The sequence below is a fragment of the Eulemur rufifrons genome, chromosome 23, assembly GCF_041146395.1.
Source record: "Eulemur rufifrons isolate Redbay chromosome 23, OSU_ERuf_1, whole genome shotgun sequence".
Taxonomy (NCBI): domain Eukaryota; kingdom Metazoa; phylum Chordata; class Mammalia; order Primates; family Lemuridae; genus Eulemur; species Eulemur rufifrons.
This window is the reverse complement of record NC_091005.1, coordinates 11,400,853-11,421,127: the sequence shown is the minus strand read 5'-3', so window position 1 is coordinate 11,421,127 and position 20,275 is coordinate 11,400,853. Positions and strand designations below refer to the sequence as shown.

Here is a 20,275-nt window from a genome sequence, read left to right as displayed (position 1 = left end):
GGCGGCGGCGGCGACGACGGCGACGCTGGGCTGGCGGCGGTGCCGAGCCGGGAGGGCGGCTGGGCAGGCGGCAGGATGCTGCGCGCCGCACTGCCCCTGCTCGTGCTGCCCCTGGCGGGGGCGGCCGAAGAGCCCCCCCAGAAGTCGGGGTCCCCGGGCGAGCCTCCCCCAGGCTTGGCGCTTTTCCGCTGGCAGTGGCATGAGGTCGAGGCGCCCTACCTGGTAGCCCTGTGGATCCTGGTGGCCAGCCTGGCCAAAATCGGTGAGTGCGTGTATGTGTGTGCCAGGCCGGTGGCCAGCAGCGGACCCGCCCCCAACACCCGGGTCCCCAGATCCAGGCTGGCTTCTTGCACGGTGCCGGGACTTAGGTTCTTATTCCACAGATCCGGGCTCTCAGTTCCTGTGCCGCCTCTTGTGGCTCTCCCTCCTCCCGGTCTCCTCCCGTGGGAGCTCTGAGGATTTGCCTTGCTGGAGGGCTGCCCCCGCTCTTCCCAGTTCCATCTTTAGGCTCCTGTGCCCTCTCTGCTCCCCTCTTCCCCTTGCAGTAAGCCCTCCTCGTCTGGTCTCTCCCCCACCAGTCCCTAGCTTCTCAGAAACCTCTTTTAGCGGTGAGCACGCGCGGGGACATTGAGGGGATGGTATTCTCCGGAGAACCCAGGCATCCTGGTCCTGAGGAAGCAGCCTTCCCTGGAGACCGCATCCAAGTGTCCATTCTCTTGGGTGGGATACTAAACTGCCACTTTCCCTCTAGCTCTCCTCTGCTCCCCACTTAAACATGCTGCCTTCCTGCACCTAGGTGTGGGACCCCCCTCCCCATTCAAGTTCACATTCTTTCCATTTCATATAAGAAACTTCCATTTATTGGGCGGGGGTGGGGGGTGTTGGGGGGAGGGGGGCTGACTGTGTGTTGCCTACCAGAGATGCTTTCATACATCCGACCTCCTTCAGTCCTCACAGCATTGAAGGTTGTGCTTCAGACTCCTTTTTCCCTTAATAGAGCTGCTTTTCCCTGCTTCTGTTCCTTCCTCCTCTCTTCTGAGCAGCCAGTGGTCCATCCTCCACCCGAGACCCTCCTCCTCCTCCCTGTTGTGCAGGCTCTGCTGTGGGGGTGACTAATTATAGCTGAGCGTTGCTACTCACTCCCCATCTATGTTGGCACAGTCTGTACTCCAGTCTCACCAATACAGCCTTCATGTAGGAATCACACAGCCTAGACTTTGTCCTCTTCTCCCCTAGGGACACTCTGGGGGGTGGGGGGCTGGGCAGGAGCTGAAGAACTCTCCACTCTGCTGTGACAGCTGGGTATTATGCCTTCAGGGAGGCTGGTTCTGTCAGACAATGGCTTTTGTGGTGGGTCTTGGATTGCAGAGCTGGGGTTGGTGCATGAAGAGATGAAGATGAAATAGGAGGGAGACCAAAGGTAGGGATGAGTATGGAGAGATCTGTGACTGAGCTTACCCTAGAGGCCCAGCAGCAATGAGAGTAAGATGGGAGGAGCCTCAGATTTGGAGCCAAGACTTGAGTTTGCTGAGAAGTCTGTGAATTACAGAAGGGTTCCTGTCTTACTTAGGGTTTATAGCAACAACTGTAGTTCCCTCTAGTAAATCAGAGTGCTTTTCCTAGTTTAACAGCACTTCCCATGGAGGTAGGAGAAGAGAGCCTCCTTCTCACCAGCCAAAAAATATCCCCAGCAAAGGGGGAAAAGATAGGCAGAACGTTCAGGAATACCTTCCGCCAACTTCATTGCTAGGAAGTTTTCTCCCTTATTCCACAGATATTTACATAGGGCCCACTATGTGCTAGGACTAGAGTCCCAGGCCCTCTAGGTGCAGCTTCCAAAGGGCATTATCTTTGCACAGTGTCTCACCAGGCTAACACGGAGGTCTCCTCAATCCATACCCTAGGGATTGTGGAGGGAGAGAGGTGTTCACTTCTGGTCTGAGGGCCTAAGGGAGAGTCAAGAGAATTTATTTTAGGGGACAAAAGCAGGAGAGGCAATAGTGCTGGAAACCTTGTCTTACCTCTTCCTAGAGACAAAATCTCTAGGAAAAGAACATACTATGTGACTGACATCATGCTGGGCACATTTACACACTTTATGTCATTTTATCCTCACCCTTTGCGATGGGTATTTTTCTTATATTACAGGAGAAGAAATTGAAGTTCAATTACTTACTTCAAGGTAAGTTAGATAAGTTGCCTGATATCACACAGTTAGACATGCTAAGGCTGAAAGAACACTTGGAGATCTTCTGACTGCTGAACCCAGAGATTTGGTTTTTTTAATTATTTATTTATTTTAGAGTCAGGGTCTCACTCTGTCACCCAGACTGGAGTACAGTGGCACAATCATAGCTCACTGTAACCTCAAGCTTCTAGGCTCAAGTGATCCCCCCACCTCAGCCTCCTGAGTAGCTGGGACTACAGGCATGTGCCACCATGGCCAGCCAATTTTTAAAAAAAATTTTGTAGAGTCAGGGTGTTGCCCAGGCCTCCTGGCCTCAAACCATGTGGCCTCAAATGATCCTCCTGTCTTGGCCTCCCAATGTTCTGGGACCATAGGTGTGAACCACCATGCCCAGTCCCCAAAGTTTTTTAAACAGAGTCCTGAGTGAGCCCATATAATGAAAAGCACATTGAGCTAGGAGGTCTACAGTGCTCCTAGGAGCTATAATGTACATTGTGATCTAGTTAAAGAGGCAGGACATCATAATATTAATATAATAATAGGTAACATTTCTTGGGTGCTTACTATAAAGCAGTGTTCTAAGTGCCTTTGAGTAGATTGCCTTTTTTAATACTTACAACAATCCTATGAGATCATTATTGTTTTTACTCCGATTTTGCTGATAAGAAAACTGAGGGTCAGAGAGGTGAAGTTATTTGCCCCAAGGTCACAGGACTAGTAAATGGAGGCCTTAGGCTTTGAAGCTAAGCAGCCTGAATCCAGATGCTCTGATTTTTACAGCTATATTATGCATAAAAAGATACTGGGTAGCATTTGCTGAGATTTAAATAATGGCTATGGAGAAAGGTGAGGTCCCCTGAGGATGAGAGTAGCAAGGAGGGGGCATTTATAGAAAAGGGAAAAGCAAGCAAAATCCTCGGTTGCCCTGGTGTAACAGGAAACCAATAAAATGACAGTTTTGGCTGCAGGGGAGGGTTTGCAGCCTTGAAGGTTAGAGATTCTAGAAGTCTCCTTCCTTGGTCCCAGTGTCAGGGATCCTGACCTTAGGTAACCTTTTAAGACTAGGGGTTATAGGCCAGTGTGTGGGAGGGCATTCCGTAAGCTGACATCTCCTGTCCTCTTTTTGCATTGTAGTGTTTCATCTGTCTCGGAAAGTAACGTCTCTGGTCCCTGAGAGCTGCCTGCTGATTTTGCTGGGCCTGGTGCTGGGGGGCATTGTATTGGCTGTGGCCAAGAAAGCTGAGTACCAGCTGGAGCCAGGCACCTTCTTCCTCTTCCTGCTGCCTCCTATTGTGCTGGACTCAGGCTATTTCATGCCTAGCCGGCTGTTTTTTGACAACTTGGGTGCCATCCTCACCTATGCTGTGGTGGGCACACTCTGGAATGCCTTCACAACAGGCGCTGCCCTGTGGGGCCTGCAGCAGGCTGGACTTGTGGGTGAGTGACCCTAACACCTGGGCTGGCGGAGGGAGGCTTTCACAGACCCATCACCCCACTGCCCTCTCCTCCAACTCTGGAGGTCTCATGCTGGCATCTTAGGTCTCTCCCACCTGGAATGCAAGACAACACGCCTGATGGGCTTCAGCCCTCATTTAGGTGTCTGCCAGTCGAGTCTGGGCGTTTGCAACATGACAGCTGAGCAGGAGCCTGGCTCCCAGCTGTGTGTGGGCTGCCAAGGCTGGGGAGCCTGCGTTACCACTCTTTTGCATCCTGCCCTCTGTTACCACACTGCCACTTGCCAGCCCTGCTCCCCTGAGGCACAGCTCCTTATTCCTGCAAGGGCCTACCATCCTGGCTCTGCCCAGGCCATGTCAGGGTGGTTTCCTGTTTTTATTATTATTTTTAATAAATACATATTACACATCCACAAAATACTGGCACTACACTAGGTGTTCTCTCCTTATTTATCCCACTGACTCTTCATAGCAACCATGTTGGGGGTATAATTCGTCCCATTAAATGGATGAGGAAATAGAGCTCCTTACATTTGTTTGCTATCAGGTCCAAGGTTAGCAGGAGAGGTCCATTTTACTGAGGCTCTTTGCCATTAGGCTGCCCTCTCTTGCTACGTTCTTGATTTCCTGACCCAAGAAATCCATTCAACCCTGAATGTTGATAATTCAGACTTTTTCCAAGGTACAAGGAGAGGTTTGCAGTTCCTGCTGGGAGACTCCAACCTGGTTTCCCTGTTGAGATAGTGAAGTATTTGGGGCAGAAAGGGAAGGGAGGACATCAGAACATAATAATCCTAATAATAGGTAGTATCTTTTGGGTGCTTACTATATATCAGGCACTGGCTAAAGAAATTTTTGAGGTAGATATTATTCTCAATGTATACATGGGGAAACTGAGGCTCACAGACTTGAACATGCCATTATATGTATGTATCGAACATGTCATTATATGTATTATATGACATGTTCAAGTCCCACCTGCAGTGCTTTTCATACTCTATTCAGAGAATTGTGTCACATACCTTTGACTGGGAACCACAAGTGTGGGAGAAAGCACATACCTTTGTTATTTTCCCTATTAAAAGCCAGTTAGCAGCCAGTTTTCCACCTGCTGGTAGCTGTGATTACTGTTGCTACAGTTTTTATTATTAATACCTGTGCCATCTTAGCCTTTCAGGTCACATAGAGCTTTGTTAGCCATCTCCTGGGTTGTTTTATCTTTCTAAAGGCTGGGTTGATTTTTGCAGCAATTTTGTAAGGTAGGCAGATGAGGAGAAATGGCTAAGAGAAGTCATGTGACAATGGCAGAGCCAACATCACACAAGTGGTAAGTGGCCAGGCCAGGCCTTAGGCATAGGCAGCTTGGCTCATAGCCAGTGCTCTCTTCACCATCCCAAGTCCTTCTTGGGCATCCTTGTTTTATGGGGGGGTGGAGCCAGGGCTGCTCCCAGGGAGTGCTGCAGGAGATGGTGTCATCCATCTTCACCAATTACTGGCCTGTCCTCCATCTCTCTTTCAATAGCCCCTAGGGTGCAGGCTGGCTTCCTGGACTTCCTGCTGTTTGGGAGCCTCATCTCAGCTGTGGACCCCGTGGCTGTGCTGGCTGTCTTTGAGGAGGTGCATGTCAATGAGACTCTCTTTATCATCGTCTTTGGCGAGTCCCTGCTCAACGATGCAGTCACTGTGGTGAGAGCGCTCAGCTGGTTGCCATTCCCTGTCCCCAGGCTGCACACTCTGGCCAGTTGGGTGTCGGAGCTGACTCAGACTCTTCCCATGGGTCCCCTGGTGAAGAAATATGGTCTCAGCTCTCACTGTCTCCCAGCAGTCCCAGTTGCTGCCTTCCCCACCTTGGTCCTGACTCTCCTCTTCTCACTCAGGTGCTGTACAAGGTCTGCAACTCCTTTGTGGAGATGGGCTCTGCCAACGTGCAGGCCACCGACTACTTGAAGGGAGTCGGTCAGTATTTCCCCCCTCTCGGCTAGCATTGGAGGTCTTTCTCTGCTGGGTTGCTGAGCCCCTTCCATCCCACAGCAGGACAGAAGAGGCTGTCCTGGTTGCCTCTTTTCCTCTCCTCCTCTATGGAGAAGTGGGGTCTGGGAGGGGTTTGCCCTGGGATCCTGGTTCTGGGGTCCTGTCCCCCTGGGAGTGTGGTGGGCATCATCCTCTACTCCCTGCCAGGCAGCAGTCTTGTCAGCCCTGGGAGGGTCCGGGCCAGGGGTCACGCTGATAACCCACTCCTCCCCCAGCCTCCCTGTTTGTGGTCAGTCTGGGCGGGGCAGCCGTGGGCTTAGTCTTTGCCTTCCTCCTGGCCCTGACCACACGCTTCACCAAGCGGGTCCGCATCATCGAGCCGCTGCTGGTCTTCCTCCTCGCCTATGCAGCCTACCTCACTGCTGAAATGGCCTCGCTCTCCGCCATTCTTGCGTGAGTCTGGGGGCCTTGCAGGCAGGCAGCTGGGAGGGGACCCTGGAGATGGTTGCCCTTCTTATGGGCAGAAGCAGGACCCTGGGAATCCATAGGTTTCCCTGAGCCCTTGTCGTAGTAGGAGCCTTAGACTCCCCTGGGGAGACAGTAAACTTCAGGTAATATTTCAGGAGCTGCCTCCAGAACTGTCCTGGGTACCCCAGAACCCAATTTTCCTTTGCCTGAAGTGCCCTCTGGGGTGTGGGCTGGGCTGGAAGTAGATTTCCAGGTCTGGTGGCCACAGCCCTCCAAAAGATGCCTCAGAGAATCTGATGGTCAGAGCATGTTTCTCCCACCTTCCCTTCCAGAAGGCATGGAGATCTGGGCTCTTATCTCACCACCACTACTAATTATTAATAGCAGACTTCATGCTTCCCTGGGCTTCACTCTGAGAGTCTGACATCTGTGATGGGCAATGCCCCCTCCTGCAGCATGCTCAAACCTCATAGCCTGAGCCCCCTGGGACTCCTCCTCACTTGCCCTGTTTCCATCCCTCTCCCAGGGTGACCATGTGTGGCCTGGGCTGTAAGAAGTATGTGGAGGCCAACATCTCCCATAAGTCACGCACAGCTGTCAAGTACACAATGAAGACTCTAGCCAGCTGTGCTGAGACCGTCATCTTCATGCTGCTTGGCATCTCAGCTGTGGACTCTTCTAAGTGGGCCTGGGACTCTGGGCTGGTGCTGGGCACCCTCGTCTTCATCCTGTTCTTCCGAGCCCTCGGTATTGCTGGCACCCTCTGTTTTCCCAGTCCCCTCCTGTCCCCTTTTCCTTGCCCCTGCAGCTCATTCCCCAATCTCAGTCTACATCCTTGTCAATTCCTAAGCCTCTCCTGTTGCTCACCTCTCCTACCCACATTAGACCTTAGCCCAGGTACTTGGTGCCATCTACTCCTGTGTCCTCCTCTCCCAACGCCTTGCTCCCACTGGCCTCCCTCCTGCTGTAGGCGTAGTCCTGCAGACGTGGGTGCTGAATCAGTTCCGGCTGGTCCCTCTGGACAAGATTGACCAGGTGGTGATGTCCTATGGGGGCCTGCGGGGGGCTGTGGCCTTTGCTCTCGTCATCCTACTGGACAGGACCAAGGTCCCTGCCAAGGACTACTTTGTGGCCACCACTATTGTGGTGGTCTTCTTCACAGTCATCGTGCAGGTGGGAGTGCCCATGAGGCTGGGTGGGGAGAGGGTCTGGCAGGCCCTAGGGGAGTCTTGGAGCCTATGGGACAGGCCTTCTCTTCCCACTGGGGGATGCAGGGACCTGACTTCCCAGAGCTGAGTGCAGTGAGGTGGCAGTGCAAAAGCTGAAGCCTAATTATGGGGTGAGAAATGCAGCATGGAACTGAACAGGACAGGGCTCACCTCCTGCCTGTCCATAGGGCTTGACCATCAAGCCGCTGGTCAAGTGGCTGAAGGTGAAGAGGAGTGAGCATCACAAACCCACCCTGAACCAGGAGCTGCATGAGCACGTGGGTACCAGAACCCCATCCCTCCACCTCTCCCTCTCTCCCTTCTCCCATCTTGGGCAGAGTCCTGATCCAGTCCCCCTACCCACCCCCCTTCTAGACTTTTGACCACATTCTGGCTGCAGTGGAGGACGTTGTGGGGCACCATGGCTACCACTACTGGAGGGACAGGTGAGGGAGCTGCCCCGAGGCTCCTTCAGCAGCAGCAGCCCCACCAGCCAGGGCAGCATGAGGGGTGCGCCACACTTCTGAGAAGGGACAGCCAGGTTCAGGCTGAGTAACCTCTGCCTAAAGCCCTTCAGTGGCATCCCAGTGCTCTCAGGATAAGACAAGGCTCCCCAGTGTGGTCTGCCTGGCCTTGCATGGTCTGGCACCTGCCAGACTCCAGCCTCATCGTGCTCTGCTCTGTCTTTGACTGTCTGCCTGCTAATTCCATGGACCCTGTTTTAGAACCTCAGGACCCACCATGCTCCCCCAGCCTGGCTGCTGGGACCTTTGTACATGTCGTTCTCTCCACTAGAACACTCCTTCGCCTCCCTCTCACTTAACTCAACTTCTGGTCATCCTTCAGCTCTCACCGTAGACATCAATTACTTAGGGAGGCCTTCCCTGGGCTCCCTGATAAGGACAAGTCCCTGTCATACTCTACAGTTATCTTTTGTAGTTCTTGTCATGGTTGCAAGTTTACAGTTGTTTGTGATAACTTTAATTAATGTCAGGCTTTCCCATAACACCGTAAATTTCATAAAGGCAGAGACTAGACTTGAGATTCTCCCTGGCTGAGGCCCATACCAAGAAAGGGCCTGTAGTGTCCCTGCCCCACCTGAGGAAGGGCCAGCCAGCTGGGCCTTGGGGATGGTACTCAGGGCCGGGCCTGGCATCCTCTGTAGGTGGGAGCAGTTTGACAAGAAGTACCTGAGTCAGCTGCTGATGCGGCGGTCAGCCTACCGCATCCGGGACCAGATCTGGGATGTGTACTACAGACTCAACATCCGGGATGCCATCAGCTTTGTGGACCAGGTGGGCCAGTGGTGGGTGGGCAGATGGCCAGCAGAGCAGGACAGAGAGGAGTGACCGGCATGTAGGCCCTGAACAGGGAGTTGGGAATTCCCAGCTGGCTGCATGGGCTTGTGAAGTGGCAGCTGCAGGAACCGGTTGGGCCTGGTGCTGACATTCAGAGTCTGGTGGGCAGTACAGAAAGGTGGGGAACAGCTGGACTCTGGAGTCAGCAGATGTGCAGTTGTGTTATCAATTCCAAGCTTGTGACCTTGAGTAAGTCACTTATTCTCTGAGCCTCAGTTTCCTCAGATGTAAGAAAGCAGGAATAAGAGGACCTTTGTGACAGAGTTTTGTGGATTTGGTATGCAAAGTGCCTAGCACAGTACCTGACACGTCAAAAGAGCAAAATAAGAGTTAGCTATTGTTATTCTCTTTATTACCCTCTGCCTGGGCTTCCCTCTGATTGCCAATAGCCGTCTGACCTTGATTGTGACCCCCGCAGGGAGGCCACGTTTTGTCTTCTGCAGGTCTCACACTACCCTCTATGCCCAGCCGCAATTCTGTGGCAGAGACTTCTGTCACCAACCTGCTGTGAGTTCATGAGCCCCTTCCCCTTCCTCAAGCTCCTCTCCATTGGGCCCTCTCCATCACTGGGCAAGATTTATCAGCACCTTTGTTTTTGCCCTTCCCCTGGCCTGTGCCTCCTGCTCCCTCCCCAGCACACTGTCCCCTGCCTCCTGCAGGAGGGAGAGTGGCAGTGGAGCGTGTCTGGATCTGCAGGTGATTGACACAGTACGCAGCGGCCGGGACCGTGAGGATGCTGTGATGCATCATCTGCTCTGTGGAGGCCTCTACAAGCCACGCCGCAGGGTGAGAGCAGGCAGGCACGAGTTCTGAGGGGATGAGGGTGGTCTGGGGAGGCCATGATCAGGGGCTGCAGAGGCAGTTGGCGCCAGCTCATGGAGAGCTGTGGATGCCCAGCAGAAGTGTGGGTTTCACCTCGTCAGTAATAACAAACCTTTTTTTTTTTTTGAGAAAGGGTTGGCCTGGTATGAGTAATGTTTAAGGATGCCTTCTCTGGTAGCAGGGTGCAGATCAAATTGGAGGAGGTGAATTGAGAGGCCAGGAGCCAGTTGGGAAGCTGGAGTGAAACACTGCATATTAGAGCTCAGTGGTGGGCAGGGAGAGGAGCACATAGGCTTAGGGGACTGGCCTTGAAGGGGAGAGGAAGAGACAGAGTACAAGAGGCCTTGAGGGTTACTGGAGAATGGCGGGGTGCCAGACAGAAAGAGGAGCTCCAAGGAAGCATGCAGGACCAGCTTAGCCTGGGGAAGGCAGGCATCTGTTTAAGTAGTGGGAGTTAGTCCAATGCAGATCACGAAGCTTTACGGCTGGAAAGGCCTAGCCCATCCAGGAGAGAAGCTATTCTAATCCCACAAGGGGGCAGCAAGCTATTACCTTGAACCTTTCTGAACTAGGAAGCTGGCCAATAGCATTCCTGGCAGTTTTAACAGTCAAGGCTCTTTCTACCGTGGAGACAGAATTGACTTTGTTTAACTTGCACCCACTGGTCCTGATTTGACTTTTTGCAGCTCTGCAGAATAAATCTTCCAAGGTTCCAAGACAGTTCCCTACCACACAGGCCCCCTTGTCCTCAGGCCAGCATCTTCTGCCTCTGGTGTGTCTTCTCTGGCCCTAAGAAACAGGGCTCAGACTGTAAGGTGCTACTCTAGCTGTGGTTGGCCAGGGCAGGGCAGAGGAACTTTCTCACCTTTCTAGTTCTAGAACTTGCCATTCTCTTCCCACAGCCCAGGATCCCTCCAGCTTTGGCTCAACACCCTAGGGCCCCATACTATCCCTACAATCTGCCAAATCCCCATGTCTTCCTCAGTTAATGGCTATCCAGACCTTGTCTCATCCTAACCTGTGTGGTTTTTAAAAAACTTTTTTCTTATGTAAAATTCCAGTAGAGAGAATATAATAACTCAAATTTATCTATCACCCAGCTCTGATAATTATCAATGCATGATTGTTACATTTATAATTACATATATACCATAGCCACACTTTATCTTAAAGCAAACTCCAAATATCATATCACATCATCTCTAAATATTTTAGTATGTATCTTTAGGCGTCAAGAACTCTTACATCCAGTCGGTGTTCAATAAATACCTTTGTCCAGCTGGATGTTCAAATTAGGATTCAAATAAAGACACTTTGCATTTGGGAAATATGTCTGTTCATTAATAAAAATCTATAATAGTTCCTTCCCCTCCCTTTTTTCCCCCTTGCTATTTATTTGTTGAAGCAACTGGATACTTTGTCTTGGAAAATTTCCCATTTTCTAGATTTTGCTGATTGTATTCCAGTGGTGTTGTTTAACATGTTCCTCCATTCCCTGGTCATTAAATCTAGAAGCCTGATCAGACTCAGGGACATTCAATAGGTATGCTATGTATTTCTTATTGTGCCACATCAGGAAGTACATAATGATTGGTTGTATGTGTGTGTGTGTGCATGTGTGTGTAAGATTGGTAAATGGGTTCAGTCCAATCAGTTCATATATAGTCAATTTTTTAAAAATCTGGAATACGTTTGTACTTACCCTGTTAAATGTCATCTTATTTGATTTAGCCTATCATTCCATTGTTTGGATCCCATGTTTGCCACCAGATGTCTCCCCAGATTCATATCATCTGAAAATTTGCTAAGCCTGTTAACTTTGTATTCATCCAAATCAACATAAAAATGTTGAACAGGATAGAGCTGAGGACAGAGCCCTGTGGCATTCTTCTAAAGACTTTCCTCCAGACTGACTTGGATCAAGCATTTTTGGGGTATGATTACTCAACCAGTTCTGAATCTACTTAGTTGTACCATGACACAATTCATAATTCCTCATGTTCTTCACAGAAATATCATTAGAGAGAGACAGAAGTGTCTACTATGTAGTTAGAAAGATAAGATTATAGTTTAAGAGAGCGGTAGGGGCTGGAGAGGAATATTTGGAAGCAATCTATATCAGAGGTTTCCTCATCTGGCTACCTCAGAATCCTCCCAGGAAACTTGCTAGAATCCATATTCCTGGCTTCACCTCCCGGAGATTCTGACTCTGTACTTTGGAATGGGGCTGAGAATCTGTGTTCTTACTAAGATCTCCTGGTAACTCAAATGAAGCTGGTCTGATGGCTGGTGTTTGGGGACCATAGATCTATATCATCAGGATAGCTGAAGCCAAGAGAATGGATAAGTCCTCTGGGGAGAGTGTTTAGAGGGAGATAGGGGGACCAAGGCTGTGAGGAATGCACGTGGGAGAAAAAGAGGGAGCCAGCAGAGGAGGAGAAGTCCTTTGCAGAAGGAGTAGCAGATGGTGCCTCAGGCCAGGGATGGAAGGAGGGCTAGATGCTGCACAGAGGCCAGGCTGCCAATAGACAGAGGCCATAGCACTGGTGACCAGGGAGAAGGAGGGCTGTGGAGTTGCAGACCCTGGAGTTGCATTTGTGGTATTTAAGGAATTGCTAGGTGTGAGAAAAAGTGTCAGAATCAAATTATAAAAAGGGAGATGGCAGTGCCAATGGAAAGTCTATCTTCAAGGAGTCAAGGGCAGAGGCTTGCTTGAAAGCAGAGGGGAGGGTACCAGTGGTGAGGGAAGGAGTGCACATGCTGGAGAGTAGAGAAATAGGATGGAGCAGGAGCTGAAGGAGGCAGGAAGGAGGGGCTGGGAGTCGTGGGCCCTATGAAGGAGGTGGGCAGAGGGGCACCTCCTGGTGTGTGGGCGGAGGAGGGCAAATGGGAGACTGGAAGGGAGCTCATGTGAGGTAAAGGGCCCAGCCTGGGGAGGTGAGGCAAGATCAGATGATTTGGTACACGCTGAGCAGTACTTTGGGGATTACTGCTAGATAATGGAAGGGTTGCTAAGCAGCCCAGGGCAGAGATGGAGGCAGTCTAGGTGAGTGGGTAGTGGGCTTGGTCTTTATGAGAAAGAGTTAAAAACAGCAGATGATGGGGGTGGTCCTGAATTGTTGGGACCAAGAGGGTACAGGGTGTCAGGGGAGATAGTTCTAAAAGTCCAAAGCACAGCTCGAAATGTCATGGTGGTGGTTGCTGAAATAGCTAGATGGAGATCTAGATGGAGGATCCTGTATAGCTAGCAGGGGGCAGGCGAGCCAGGTGTGTGAGTCAGGCTCAGATAAATGGAGGTGCAAAGAAGGAAATATCCCCCACAGTCTTATAGTAGCCCTGGGGGACAAGACAAAGGGTCATCTTCATATCAGAGAGAATTGGGAAAGGCAGCAGGGGATAGGGCAGGCCAGATCTGGGAGAAGAAATTCTGGGATAAAGGGAAGCATTTCCCCAGGGAACTGAGAACACAGAGCCTCTGGCTGTGTTCCTATTTATTTTTTGTTTTTCAATCCATGGCTAATTCTGGAAAAGCTGGGCTGGCAGGGTCTGTGGTGAACATGTTGGGGCTGTGGCCTGGGGTTCCTGTAGGAGGCCAAGGCACCCGGCCTCATGGCGGGGCGGCGCTGTCATTGCCAGTACAAAGCCAGCTGCAGCCGCCACTTCATCTCAGAGGACGCGCAGGAGCGGCAGGACAAGGAGATCTTCCAGCAGAACATGAAGCGGCGGCTGGAGTCCTTTAAGTCCACCAAGCACAACATCTGCTTCACCAAAAGCAAGCCACGACTCCGCAAGACTGGCCGCAGGAAGGCACGTCCTTTCTCTGGAACTCCTCTTTGGGGCTGGAGGCTGACAGCACACAGTCTTGAGTCTCCAAGTGTTGGAATCCAGCCTCAGGGGACCCCTAGTTGGATGGTCCTCAGAGACTTGGTGACTGCAGCAGTCTGGGTTCCCTTTTAGATCTTCCTAGAGCCCCAGCAGGGTAAGGGGAGGCCTTCAGAGGGAGAGCAGTCTCTTGGCCATGTGGTCACCTGCTGGGAGGTAGCAGGATCTCCTACCAGAGATAAAACAGGCAAGACAAAAGGACATCCCTAATCAGCCCAGGCTGATGCACTCAGAGTCCTTGCTGGGCCATGCATAGGATACTCAGATTCCACAATTCTTGCCTGGCTGGTGCAGGGGTGGTAGAACCATTGGGACTGACACAAATTCCCTCCCCTGTTGGGTTAGAAAAACGTGCCCTCCTCTTGACCCCACTATATGAGAGGGTGGGAGTGTGGAGCCAGGGCCAGAGGCTCAGGTTTTCTTTCTTGGTCCTTAGAAGGATGGTGTGGCTAACGCCGAGGCTACAAATGGGAAACCTCCTCGAGACCTGGGCTTTCAGGACACAGGCAAGCAGGGAGCAGGGGTGGGACTGAGGGAGGTGGAGAAGAGCCTAGCATCCTGGAGGACCTGCTCAGGGGTCTATCAGCACCATCAGGGACTAGATGGGCACACTTGACTTCCAAGTTGGAAATGTTCAAAGCACTTAGACAATGTGTGACAGAAGGTATCCAATTGCTAACTATGGGCTATAGGTCCTGAGGACTTGGAAAAGGTGTCATGGAGAAGGAGGAGCTTGGTTTGGGCCTTGAAAGATGGGTGGACTCTGGGGCCCAATATCCTACCTGCAAAATGGTTTGTTTGGGCTGGATGTTGATGGGCCTTCCAGCTCTGCAGATGCTCGTGTTTTCACTTGGTGATGTGATCTGGGACTGACAGAAGAGGATGGGGAAGCTGGAAAGTGTGACCCTCATGGCTTCCTCTGAGCACTTAGCTTCTTCTGGTTGCCTCCTTGGGCTCTGCATTGTCACGTCCCTTCCTCCCAAGCCCTACCCCCAGACCAGTGCTTGAAACAGCCAGAGGAGAAAGCAGGTGTCTCCGCCAACATGGGCTCTGCTTGAGGGGACAGGGAGCTGCCTTGGGACTGTGAGCACCAGGAGGCAGTTGCTGGGCTGGTTGCCCAACTCCGCTCTTGTCTCTGTCCAGCTGCTGTAATACTGACTGTGGAGTCTGACAAGGAGGAAGAGAGTGACAGTTCAGAGACTGAGAAGGAGGACGACGAGGGGATCATCTTTGTGGCTCGGGCAACTAGTGAGGTTCTCCAAGAGGGCAAGGTCTCAGGTAATGCCTTCCTTGCTGTCTCCCTCCCCTCTGGAGCAAGCTGATTTCTTTCCTCTTCACTCATGGCTTCTACTCCAGACAACTCCCTATTCCTATTCACTAGTTTGTTCACCAGCCAGCATTTACTAAGCACCTCCTTTATACCAGATGCCTGACATACGTGACCTGATTCAACCCAAAAACAACCAAGAAGGGGAAACGGAGCTCATAGAGCCTAAGGAGCTTTTGACTTGTCTAGCGTCACACAGGAAGAACCAGAACCAGAATTTGAACCTGACCCATCTGACTCCAAAACCCATAGCCTTTCACTGCCACATTGCCCCCTTTACAGTCTGGTGAGGAACCCATGCTTAGCACACCTGCCCTCAGGTAGAGCCCCAGGTGAAGGTAGCAGCTGGACCTGGGGGAGGAGTCTGAATTCACCAAAATGGACTTATTGTGGATAGAAAACTAGTATAAGGCTGGGTGGGCATGGAGCCTCATGCCTGTAATCCCAGCATGGGAGGCCAAGGTGGGAGGGTTGCTTGAGGCCAGGAGTTTGAGACCAGCCTGAACAAGAGTGAGATCCCATCTCTACAAAAAACAGATTAGCTGGGTGTGGTGATGTGGGCCTGTAGTTCCCCTACTCAGGAGGCTGAGGCAGGGGGACAGCTTGAGCCCAGGAGTTGCAGGCTACACTCTTAAAAAGACGAAAAACAGGCTGGGTGCGTCTACCCAGGGCGACAGAGTGAGACTCTGTCTCAAAAAATAAATAAATAATATTAAAAAAAAAAAAAAAAGAAAAAGGGTGGGCGCAGTGGCTCACGCCTGTAATCCTAGCACTCTGGGAGGCCGAGGCGGGTGGATCACTCGAGGTCAGGAGTTCGAGACCAGCCTGAGCAAAAGCGAGACCCCGTCTCTACTAAAAATAGAAAGAAATTATCTGGCCAACTAAAATATATATGTAGAAAAAATTAGCCAGACATGGTGGCGCATGCCTGTAGTCCCAGCTGCTCGGGAGGCTGAGGCAGTAGGATTGCTTGAGCCCAGGAGTTTGAGGTTGCTGTGAGCTAGGCTGACGCCAGGACACTCACTCTAGCCCGGGCAACAGAGCGAGACTCTGTCTCAAAAAAAAAAAAAAAAAAGAAAAGAAAAGAAAAAGAAAAAACACAAACAGTATATACATGTTTCCACATATGTGCAGAGACCTAATTCACTCATAATATTAGATATCACTGGTGGTCGGCTCAAAGCACATTCAAGTGTGTTTTTTCAATGTTTTTGTTGTTGTTGTTTGTTTGTTTTTGAGACAGTCTTGCTCTGTGTTGCCCAGGCTAGAGTGCCATGGTGTCAACCTAGGTCATAGCAACCTCAAACTCCTGGGCTCAAAGCAATCCTGCCTCAGCCTCCTGAGTAGCTGGGACTACAGGCATGCACCACCACACCTGGCTAATTTTTTCTATATATTTTTAATTGTCCAGTGAATTTCTTTCTATTTTTAATAGAGATGGGGCCTTGCTCTTGCTCAGGCTGGTCTCGAACTCCTGACGTCGAGCGATCCTCCCACCTTGGCCTCCCAGAGTGCTAGGATTACAGGTGTGAGCCACCGCACCTGGCCTTATATTTCCTTTAAACCAGCAATTAAATCCAGATCATATTTCAGTTTTAGTTTTTTGCTAATAACACTTCATATGTGATGGTGTACTTCCTATTGCATCACATCAGGAAACACATACCATCTTGTTGTTTCTCTTTTCATGAGGTTAACATTGTTCACTGGGTTCACATGTTCCCCCTGAGCCATCCATTATCAAGTGACCCAAAAGCTTTTCCTTAAATGGTCTCAGCAGCCATTGATGATCACTGCCAGATTCAAAATTTCATTAGAGGTTGTACAATGATGATATTCTATATCTATTTTTCCATCTGCATTTATTAGCAGGAATTCTTCTATTAAAAACTTTCCCTCATCAATTATTTGGTTACTTTGAGACACAGTTCATACAGGAAAGAATGGATAAATGCCCGATTCTTTCATTTATCAGTTTTCAGACCCCAGTTAGTTCCTGAGCATCCTCTAAAGGTGAACATGGAAGGTTTTTGTTGTTTTAGGCTTTTTGTTATTAAATTCTGATATTCCAGGTCTTTCAAGAGATATAGTTTTACTTTTAATCACAGCACCAATACATTTCATAAGGTACTCAATCAAGAAGTTTATTGGACTGTTCAGGACTTTATTATTGTGCTTGACTTTGGAGAGCTGGGGTGGTAGGTGGCCAGAGGGCTTCTCTTTCCCACGTTTCCTCTTTCAGAACCTCAGACTTCCAATAATTCTGCCCCAGCAGTTCTGGGATTCTCAGCTCCTGTCCCCCATGCTGCGTCATCCCCTTTGCGGCACAGCTTTGGCCTGCTGTTAGGTTTGCATGAGCTCACACTCCTGGGCTCTGTCCCACCAAAGGGCTGTGGTGGGTGCTCAGGCAGTATGCCCAGCAGCAAAGCCTTTGGCCTGGAGCCTCCAGGTTTTTCTGTCCCTGGCTGGCTCGGATGGGGCTTGGCAGGATGCTGTTTCTGAGACTGGTTCTGTGAGTGGGGGGAGGGGGATCGAAGATGGGGCTTCCTTCCTGCCTGGCTCCTGCTTTCTCTTGCTTTAGTTATTTTCATGTGTTCAATAGATACTTCTTGGCCGGGCGTGGTGGCTCATGCCTGTAATCCTAGCACTCTGGGAGGCCTAGGCGGGTGGATCATTTGAGCTCAGGAGTTTGAGACCAGCCTGAGCAAAAGTGAGACCCCATCTCTACTCAAATAGAAAGAAATTATATGGACAACTAAAAATATATATAGAAAAAATTAGCCGGGCGTGGTGGCGCATGCCTGTAGTCCCAGCTACTTGGGAGGCTGAGGCAGTAGGATTGCTTGAGCCCAGGAGTTTACGGTTGCTGTGAGCTAGGGTGATGCCACGGCACTCTAGCCTGGCCGACAGAGTGAGACTCTGTCTCAGAAAAAAATAAAATAAAATAAAATAAAAAACAAACAAACAAAAATAGATACTTCTTGAGCAACTACTGTGTGCCCAGTCCTGTGCCAAAGGGGAACAAATCAGCTGTGATGCTTCCCCTCAGCAAGCTATGCATCAAATAATTGCACAAATGAATGTAATATGGCAACTGTGGAATGAGTTTATTTTTGAGAACATGCTTATACTTGAGAAGGGTTCCACTGTATTGGTAACAAGCTCCTGTGTACTCTCTGTCCCCAGGAAGCCTTGAGGTGTGCCCAAGCCCACGCATCATCCCCCCGTCCCCAACCTGTGCAGAGAAGGAGTTACCCTGGAAGAGCGGGCATGGGGACCTGGCAGTGTATGTGTCCTCGGAAACCACGAAGATTGTGCCCGTGGACATGCAGACGGGCTGGAACCAGAGCATCTCATCCCTGGAGAGCCTGGCATCCCCTCCCTGCACCCAGGCCCCAACTCTGACCCGCCTGCCTCCCCACCCTCTGGGTGCTGAAGAGCCCCAGGCCCCTCTCCACCTGCCTTCTGATCCACGCCCTAGCTTCGCCTTTCCCCCAAGCCTGGCCAAGGCTGGCCGCTCCCACAGTGAGAGCAGTGCTGACATCCCCCAGCAGCAGGAGCTGCAACCCCTCATGGGCCACAAGAACCGCACCCATCTTAGCCCAGGTACTGCTAACTCCCACTGGTGCATCCAGTTCAACAGAGGTGGCCGGCTGTAGCCCAGGGCCTTGGGGAGGAGCAGGAGGTAGGCCCTTGTAGGAAGTGCTCCCTGGGCAATCAGCAGAAGAGCTCGTTCAGCTTGCCATGGGACCAGCAGGGCCTGGACTGAAGTAGCAACTGGGTTTTCTTAGAAATGGTCAGAGGGGTCTCCTGAGCTGGTCCTCACAGGGACCCTTCTCACCACCCTCCCTGCTCCTAACCCCTGCCACCTTCTGTGTCAATAAGGCCCCTACTCTGGCTCAGGACCCAGTCCAGGACTTCTAGGCGATAGGCCCGGACATTTGGGTAGCTGATGCCCCTTTCCCAGTAGGCCTTTCTGGGATTACTATAGGCAGCTTTTCCTGTCCCCAAAGCAAGGGCATTATTCCTTAGTGGACACTGGCCTTCCCTATCCTCTACCCGCTCCCTAGCACTGGCTCAGGGACAGTGTCCTGACAATGAGGCTCAGTGAGGGGGTGGTCCTCAGAGGGACTGGGTGGGAGGCAGGGCTGGCCTCAATCTTGGGCTCTGCTACCCTATTGGGTCAGTTACCCACAGTCCATTTTTTTTAGGGCAGTGGGAATCTCTGCCTCCACTTCTTGCTTAGCCCCTTCCCTTTGCTGCCAGGGGCTGGGCCAGGTTCCAGTTCAGAACTGCTTCTTAGTCAGAGTCACTCTAGGGATCTGCTGCTCTGGATCCAAATCTGGACTTTTCTGATCCTTGGGTCTGGGTTTTCTGAGGAAGGGATACAGTGGCCTCTGGGCTCCCATGTCACCACTTCAACATTCCCTAAGCAGGGAAGAAACCAGGTATCCCAGGGCCACTGCTCTATTGCTCTGGGGGCTGGGAAGCCTGGCTGCAGTGGTAAGGAGGGGGCTGAATGGGTGGCAGGTGACTTTCCAGGGGTTAGCACCTACCTTGTGTTTTGTACCTTGAACCTAAGATACATTAAACATCTCTCAGATGGATGGGTGTCCCATGTCCATGTGTCTGGGGGTTTCCAGGGTACGGGACAACAGGGGCATCTGGTGAGAAATGTAAACTCCAGCTGCCTGCCCCAGGGACAGAGAACGGGGTTGGGTGGGGGGATCCCAGGCAGGACTGTTAGTACCTCTGCCTCCCCTCCCCCCTACCTCTCCCATACTTTTCCAATATTATCCCCTTAGCAGGGGCCTGCAGCAGCAGTCTAGGGTATGGGCATGGGGTCACAGAACTGGGAATCTACAAAATGAGAGAGGCAAGCAGGGAAAGAAACCCAAGAGGTCATGTGCCAAGCTGCCCCAAGATGCAGCCACCACACACCTGGGACCAGATAGACACTTCTTGAAAACCTGGAGGCAGGTGTAGGACAAATGAACAGAAGTGTCCTTCTGCATGTGACAGGTAGGAAGACAATCTCAAGGGACTTGGTTACCCTGAGTGCTTATGATACACATCGTAGTGTGGGGTCCAGAAACATGGCTAGAAATGCCTAGGTAATAGCAGTGCCCAAACCCCAATTCCCATTGTGTCTGAAGGACTTTAAAAAAAAGTTCAAGATGTAACATATACCATAAAAATTCACCCATCTAAAGTGTACAGTGTAGTGTTTTTAATATAGTCACAAGAGTTGTGCAACCTTCACCATGATCTAAGTTTAGAACATTTTCATCATTCCCCTAAGAAGCCCTGTACTGGCTCCTCATCCCCTGCCCTCCCCAGCCCTAGGCAATCACTAACCTACTTTCTGGCACACTGGGCCAACTAACAATAACTTTTTCCGAGTTATCTGTGGGGAAGATAAGAAGAGAAGAGTGACTTAGGCTTTGCCCTCACAGTGTTTACAGTAGGCAGTGATAAGGCCTACTGGTTAACTAGTAGTTGACAGTTTGGAGTTAGGCAGTCCCAGCTGTCACTCACCAGCTATGTCATCCTGGGTGTGTTACATAATGTCTCTGGGCCTCAGTGTCCTCATCTCT

General features: G+C 51.0%; 1 protein-coding gene across 4 annotated transcripts; it reads left to right on the top strand.

The window, feature by feature from the left end:
* The first annotated feature begins 75 nt into the window (after nt 1-75).
* On the top strand, nt 76-18,372 carry SLC9A5 (solute carrier family 9 member A5). 4 transcript variants are annotated; one of them, XM_069456445.1, is made up of 16 exons: nt 76-262; nt 3,323-3,625; nt 5,165-5,328; nt 5,520-5,598; nt 5,889-6,066; nt 6,608-6,828; nt 7,052-7,254; nt 7,478-7,567; nt 7,665-7,735; nt 8,455-8,584; nt 9,066-9,154; nt 9,307-9,433; nt 13,106-13,276; nt 13,791-13,857; nt 14,495-14,629; nt 17,865-18,372. In XM_069456445.1, the coding sequence occupies exons 1-16, from the start codon at nt 76-78 to the stop codon at nt 18,335-18,337; spliced, it is 2,688 nt and encodes an 895-aa protein (XP_069312546.1). In that variant the 3' UTR covers nt 18,338-18,372. The 4 variants fall into 4 exon arrangements, with proteins under 4 accessions (XP_069312546.1, XP_069312545.1, XP_069312547.1 ...); XM_069456444.1 differs by having other exon boundaries at nt 13,788-13,857; XM_069456446.1 differs by lacking the exon at nt 3,323-3,625 and having other exon boundaries at nt 13,788-13,857.
* The last annotated feature ends 1,903 nt before the right edge of the window (nt 18,373-20,275 follow it).